Source organism: Meleagris gallopavo, chromosome 15, assembly GCF_000146605.3.
Source record: "Meleagris gallopavo isolate NT-WF06-2002-E0010 breed Aviagen turkey brand Nicholas breeding stock chromosome 15, Turkey_5.1, whole genome shotgun sequence".
NCBI lineage: Eukaryota > Metazoa > Chordata > Aves > Galliformes > Phasianidae > Meleagris > Meleagris gallopavo.
This window is the reverse complement of record NC_015025.2, coordinates 14,056,314-14,063,482: the sequence shown is the minus strand read 5'-3', so window position 1 is coordinate 14,063,482 and position 7,169 is coordinate 14,056,314. Positions and strand designations below refer to the sequence as shown.

The 7,169-nt window shown below is 46.2% G+C and overlaps 1 protein-coding gene across 1 annotated transcript; it reads left to right on the top strand.

The window, feature by feature from the left end:
• The first annotated feature begins 397 nt into the window (after positions 1–397).
• LOC104913308 (glutamate receptor 1-like) lies at positions 398–3,157 on the top strand. Its single transcript, XM_019620321.1, has 3 exons — positions 398–419; positions 1,259–1,498; positions 2,865–3,157. Exons 1-3 carry the CDS (start codon positions 398–400, stop codon positions 3,140–3,142), a joined length of 540 nt encoding a protein of 179 aa, XP_019475866.1. The 3' UTR covers positions 3,143–3,157.
• The last annotated feature ends 4,012 nt before the right edge of the window (positions 3,158–7,169 follow it).

The following is a 7,169-nucleotide window of genomic DNA, read 5'->3' as shown; positions in this document are numbered from 1 at the left end:
GGTAGAGCCCAGCTGAGGATGGAGCAAGCTCGTACTCAAGAGCCTGTCTCCAGCCACATGTGCAGAGCAGTCAGGACTACTGGCAGAAACCAGGTCAAGGGATTCCCAAGCAGCGCAGTGTGCTTGTCAGGGGACCCCAAAATGTCACATCCAACTTCTCACCCTGTGCTCGGCTGGGGGAACAGGGGAGTGAGGTGTGAAGTGTTGAGTCAGTACAAATGTCACAGCCAAAGGTCTTCAAGAGTCGTAACAACAACAGGAGGAGACACTATGCCAGGAGGTCTGACACGAGGAAAATGCTGTCACTGCCACCACCTCCAGCTTGGAGATTTATTGATATTAAATTGCGATGTGCCATAAACAGGGGCAATACTAAGTGAGTCTGACTGTCTCAGGGATGAAGTTTTACAATCCGAAGTGTGAGTTTTCTCCACTTCACTGAGATCCTGAGGCATTTTTCCAGCAGCTCCCTCCACCTCATTAAGTGCTCTCCAGAGAAGGGCTTTGACTTGAGGGAGCCTTCCTTGCACAGCACGCTGCTGACTGCTGAGATCAGATGCAAATATCCACTGGAGAACCTGGTGTGCACCATCAGAGCTTAGTTGTGAAGACCTCCTGGGCCACTTCCATCCACCTCCCTGGGTCACAGCTTTGGAGGAAGCCAGAAATTTCCACACAGGTGTCCCCAGGTACCAGCACAACCCTGGTATGCACAGAGACAAACTTTGCTGTAGCTGTTGTACGACAATACTGATGCCCTCTCAAGGTGGTCTTGGTTTATTAGGCCAAACCTCGGTTTCCTGCTGGAGTCATTGGTCACAGAGCACATGAATGCATCTGGGGCTGTGATAGGATGCTTTAGCTGCATATATTTAGCAAAACAGCTCCAAGTGCCAGACGTTTGCTGTGTCTGGGGTTGCAACTCTTTTCTTCTCATGTGATCCCTTGTTCAAATCCTACACTTTTTCCCAAACTTTCAGCAGAGCCCTGGAGTTAGTATATTCGTATTCACACTCCTATGTCCCTTCTGCCTATCAGGGATAAAGCAGGTCTGTGGAACTCAAGGAAAAGCATCCCATGGCCTCAAGCCCTGTTTTTCACATGGCGCAGGTTGCATTCCCCATCCCACAGGTCTCAAGAAAAGTGCTTTAGTCCAGATAGGCTGCAGCTTATTTCAGGGAAAAGGTGAATTTCAACGATGTCCCTGACAAACCTTCCAGTCTTTCTGCTCTCATACCTTTTCTCTCTGTTCCTCCAGTCTGCTCACAGTTCTCCAAGGGTGTCTATGCCATCTTTGGATTTTACGAGAGGAGGACCGTCAACATGCTCACGTCTTTCTGCGGGGCTCTCCACGTCTGTTTCATAACACCCAGCTTTCCTGTCGAAACATCCAACCAGTTTGTTCTCCAGCTTCGCCCAGAGCTCCAGGATGCCCTCATCAGTGTCATCGAACATTACAGCTGGCAAAAGTTTGTGTACATTTATGACGCTGACCGGGGTAAGTCACGAGCATCCCAGGAGAGTTAGCAGGCAGTTAAATGCAGTAGTGTAGATAGAGTTTTTGGTTTAAGAGACTACTTTAGTGCAGGTTTCAGGAGACGAAGAGAGTGGCTCACAGAACAGACTACCCATACCTTCCCCATGTTTCATTCTTTCTTGAACATCCATTACTGGCCATTGGTGAAGGTGGGACATTCATCTAGATGAAGCATTAGTCTGAACTCTGGGTTCACAGAGTCATACAAGGGAAATTTTTCATTTTAAGAGTGTGGGTTTCAGATGGGGAAATTGTTTGTATTTATTAGGTCCCATTTTCAAGTCTGTCCAGCCACAAAGTCTCACATTTGTGAATGCAAACGAATAGCTGCTAAGGTCAAACGAGCCCTGTGTGATGATATGTGTGTTGTTTGCAGTTGTAGTTTGGATAACTTCAAGTTCCCTATGTTAGTGAGTATTAGCTGTCTGCTCAAAATAACAAAAGCTTTTGTTAGGATCTTGGAAGATATTGTCTAGCTGTCTAAATCGTGATCAGGGCAAGTGAGTCATTGCTTTGTGATTCAGTTTCTGAAGCTCTCACATGCCTCCGAAGCTCCAGGCTTGAAGGCTGAGAGCAAAGCAGTCTTGTAGAGGACAGGACAGAGGTAAGGTCATTCATGGCTCTGCCTAGGAAGTTATCATAAGCTCTTGCAGGGACGAAATGACTTTAAGAGATAAGATGACATAAAAGCATCCCATCCAGCTTTCTGTTGGCTCCAGAGGTGGGCGTGCTGAATATGGCAACAGGTCTGCATAGACAGGGCCATCTAGCAGGCTTCAGAGCAGTGCTGACTGTGACTCTTCTGGAAGGCTGTAACTTAGGCAAGATCCTTTAAAAAATCATGAAATTTTCTGATCAGGTGCCACAAGGAGAGACAGGGATACTAAATATGATGATGTATTGTGACTGCTGAGGGAGTCCCTAACCCTAGGAGCATAGAGCTTAAACAGATCAGAGGTGAGAAAAGAGTTGTGGCCCAGAGAAATGAGAAGATTTGGGTAGTAACAGAGAAGAAGACAGGATTAGAGTTATCTGAATCCCACAACAGGGCCTGACCTATACGACTGATCTGCTGATAACAAAGAAAAACTAGTCCCAGAATCATCCTGTCTTCCTGTGCAGAAAAGGCAGAAATCATTAATTCTAGCCCAGCTGTGTGTGACTAAAACACTAGATTATTATCTGGTTGCTGGGGTTCTTCTGGGCTTTTGCATTGTTGTATCCAGCCCAGCTCGGGGCAGTTACACAGGCTATCAGGACAGAAAAATGCTGTTGCACAGCTACATCTTGGTTCTCCCTCTATTGTCCCGCTCTCTTCCCATCACAGGGCTGTCAGTCCTACAGAAAGTGCTGGACACTGCAGCCGAGAAGAACTGGCAGGTGACAGCTGTCAACATCCTGACGACAACAGAAGAGGGCTACCGCATGCTGTTCCAGGAGCTGCAGAAGAAGAAGGAGAGACTGGTGGTGGTGGACTGTGAATCTGAGCGGCTGAACATCATCCTTAGCAAGGTCGTGTCAGCGCGGGTCTCCTGGGAGGTGCTTGCATGCAGAATGGGGAGGGTTGTTTCTTTCAGAGTTGTTTTTCTTCCCATTCTGATATGATCCGTGTCTCATCACCCCTCGTCATGGATTTGGTGTGTGTGCATTGCAGGTATTTCTCCTTTGTGTTGTTTAGGGAAGCCTAAAGCCATAGAAGTACTTGGAGCTCCTGTGTATTTGTGCTGAGTGAGCTCTGCGTCTCCGTGTCCCCTACTTTTCTGATTCCCGTTCTGAGCACTGTAACCCCCTTGCTTCCCCAATGAGTTTGTTTTGTGCTAACTGCTCCAAGCAGTGAACACGGGATGTGGCACTTTGTTATCCTGCTGAGTTTTCTCAGGTTTTCCCAATCGCTGTGAATTGCAGTGGAAGTGTGAACTGACACTGCCAGAATCTGGGTTCTCCAGACTCCGTGTATGTAGGATCAGGCATTCCCAGATCCTATCATGGTAGAATCATAGTCTATCTTGAATTGGATACCACAGGGACCACAGGGATCATGGAGTCCAACCCCTGCCTTCAAACAGGACCAGCCAGTATTCCAACCCTTTGTCTGAGAACGTTGCCCAAACACTCCTAGACAGGATATGTAACAGAGGACTCAGCAGCTCTGATTGTGTGCCTTGCCCCACCTACAGCCAAGGCCTTCCCACTGCTGCAAATCCCATTCTACAAGGTTGAGGAAGGGCTCAGCAGTGCCAAGCAGCAGGCACGCCGTGTCTCCTGCTGTCTGTCATACCTCTTATAACCAGCTCACTTCCCTCGTGCTTCACACGTCGCTCTGTCTAAGCTACCTGTCATCTCCCGTCTCACACTTCAGCTGCTCGCTGTCTGGAGCAGGGACTGCCATGTCATCAGCTGCACAGCTCAGCAATGAGCACAATCCATCCTTCTTGGATGTCTCCGAGTGCTACTAAGTGATAAATCATAACAAAACAGGTTTTAACCTCAAAGTAAAGGTCACACCAAAGAGGGACCAGGTGATTCTTTGGGGCAAAGTATTCCCCCTGACCATGGAGCAGGTGCAGTTGATCACAGTGAATTTGCCTTTTTTTTGCAAGCTTTCCTGTAGGGTATATCAGATTTCTAGGGTTAATGATGTTGTCTCTTTAAATGTGATTTGTCCAAAGGGAAGCTAAGTCCTGCAGACAGACATCATCTAGTTTGCCTAATGTGAATGGGAAAAGAAGTCTGTATTTCAAATTTCTTCACATAACAGGAGCAAGAGTTAAACCTACATGTAACTCAAGTTATTTGCAAGAAACTTAAAAAATAAAAATAAAAAAAAAGCAAAAAGCAATTATAATGCCATTAAAAACACATATTTCCAGGTAAACTAGATGATGTAATGCTTTTATAAGTAAAAGAGCAATTCCAACATTGCTGTGCCCAGGGGTATCTCTCTGCTAGGGATCGGGCTGTAAGGTGCTTTTGACCTGTGTGATTCATTTATATCCTTGTTAGACTTGTGCTGAGTCCACGGGGATTTCTGGAGCAGAGGTAGCCATACCAGTATAAGCAGGGGGTGCCAGGTCTTTCACAACACACAGATGAACAAGGAGGGACAGAATTCACGTTCTGTTCTCCCAGCTCAGTGCACCAGCATATTTGTGTGTCTGTCCCTGTTGTTTGCCCTGTCTCAGAGCTTCTGAGGTGTTCAGAGAGCTGCCTCAGCCTCTCAGGGATGGTTTGATGCATTTGTCTTTTTCCCTGACAAGACTGTCTCTGTCTTTCTCTGGCTGTGGATTTGCACTCCCCAGTGAGCAGAAGAGCTGGCATTGCCTGTTCAGTCCCTGACACATGCACACACATTCAGTTTCTTTTCCACACCACACACACAAAACACAAAGAGCCACCACTGACTCCAGCATGGTGCTTCTCGTGCCCTGAGATTACAGCTGCAGAAGGAGGCAGCACTCAGAGCATTCGTGGAAAATGGCCTGATTTCATTCTCCTCTGTGCCCAAGTCTCGTGGGCATGATTTATCTTTGCTGGTTCATGAGCCAGGCTTCAGTTCTGGGTGGGATATCATGGGGCTGCACCGTGCAGCCTTAATGGGATAAATAAGCAGTGGGTTGTATTACATCAAAGCACTATATTGTTTCTTCCCTGTCACTCATTAAAATGAATAACTGGAGTTTCTCCTTTGCTACTGTTCCACTCTGAGAGGATTTCTCTCTAATAGATGTCAAACTGGCCCATTAAGAAGTGGGTAATGAAACCTAGGTGGCCCAAGTGAGCTATCAGCATGCAGCCCAGCACAGCCTCTCACCACATTCAGCCTAAGTGATAAATGCTATTATAACCTCAGCTTGCTACCACCGTCCAGACACATTAGGACTGAGCAAGCATTTTAAAATAAATTAAGATCACAAATAACTGTGTAAAGCACAGGAAGCGAGCCTCATAATTCAGGTGGATGGGCTGCAAGATTAACAGCTTAGGGAAGGCTGGTCGACAGCACTCTTGGGTTCATTGACTCTGACACCTAATGAAATAATAAAGGGAGAGTTTGGGCAGAAGGAGCCAATGCCATCTATTGTTGACACTGGAGAAACAGGGAATTGGATCATAGTTCTTAGGCATCCCAGTACCCCAGAGATGCTGCTTTCTCCCATGACTTCACAGTTGATAAATGGAGAGGACAAGTTGGGCCTGGTGTTGCTTCTCAGATTTGGCAGTTGAACATGCTCCAATGGAAAACTACCAATAACAGAAGCACGTATCTTGTAGCCTCAGGTATAAAGAGGGTTTTGCTTTTTTTTCTCAGTGCTCCAAACTCCTCCACAGTAGCCATTCTGAGGCAACCTATGGGGAGAACCACAGGACAGTGAAGCCGGTGTAGCTGAGATTAGTCATGTAAGATACTAAAGGAAGTCTTTCATTGGAGTTAATTGCAACCTGTACACTAACACTGGGAATCAGAGTTTTAATGCACATACAAGAGCACTTCATCAGAGAAAGGCTAAGGCAGATGATTCAGTTGCACAGAGAGTCAGCTCATTTATAATCCATTCAGAGATCCCTAAATTCCCGTTCACAATAATCTTGGAATGCAGTCCTACGGGAAGGATCGCTTCACACGTGTGTGTCCTGGTCTTTAGTGCTTCCCAAACACCTGCTAGCAACCTGGTATCAGGGAGGAATCCTGGGCAGACTGATCTCTGGTTCAATCCAGCATGGCAGTCCTTCAGTCACTGTTCTGGCAATAAGGATCTTTCTGGCCTCACCTCACTACCATTTCTGCAGACTTTACCTCAGCACTGGCAATGCAGGCAGCGGTTCAGAATCGATTTGTGTGACAATAGAAACAAAGGGATAGTGTTGCCAGCAAAGAAACATTATGGAAACAGTGAAGTTCCATCAGAAACTGGTAATTCTTAGGTGGTGGTGTTGTTTTAAGATTTTTATGAGTTTTGAGAACATGGATTGGATAAGAACAGATGATATACCTGCTTCTGATGATCAGGTAAGAATTTAACAGTGCAGCTGGAAACAAATTTAACAGTGCAGTAGAGAGCAATTCCAATGGAAACACAGAATGTGATTTGGAGGCTGTCTGGTCTGTGACTCCCTGCCCCGTAATCACAGGCAACCTTGTACAAATGTTGCCTTTCTACCTAGACGTGGGAACTTTCCCAGCTACCATAGAAACTTTCAAACATTACAGATCTGTAAGCAGTTGTATGATAAAAGAGGAAAAAAAAAAATACTAACTCAGTTGGCATCAGGGAGAATGAAGTGTGGCAAAGAGCATATGCTGCAACACCGTGAGTATGAAGTTATAAATAATCTCAATGAACATGTAGGGGGAATCCTCTGCTGAGCAACTTGCTCAGGCAGCTTTGTTCTGGAGATGCGGTTTGAAGCTGCCCCAGCACACTAAAGGAGAACAGCTGCTCTAAAATAGCTTAAACCTCCTGACATCTCGCCCAGTTACGCGTCTGCAGCAGGGACTAGAGGCCGATGGATGTGCGGAACAGCTCTTCTAGTCTTGCTCCGTATTTCAGCTGTGCTCACAGGACAAATAGGCTCCAGCGTTCCGCTTTGTTCCTCCAGTGTTTGAAATATATTGTTTAATCTTTTTTTTTTT

Bases quoted from the DNA above. Each gene is read 5' to 3' on its own strand.
- LOC104913308 (XM_019620321.1), top strand. From the start codon at position 398: ATGAAGTTTTACAATCCGAAGT. The intron at 420-1,258 runs GTGAGTTTTCTC...CTGTTCCTCCAG, and splicing joins GAAGTTTTACAATCCGAAGT to TCTGCTCACAGTTCTCCAAG. The intron at 1,499-2,864 runs GTAAGTCACGAG...TTCCCATCACAG, and splicing joins CATTTATGACGCTGACCGGG to GGCTGTCAGTCCTACAGAAA.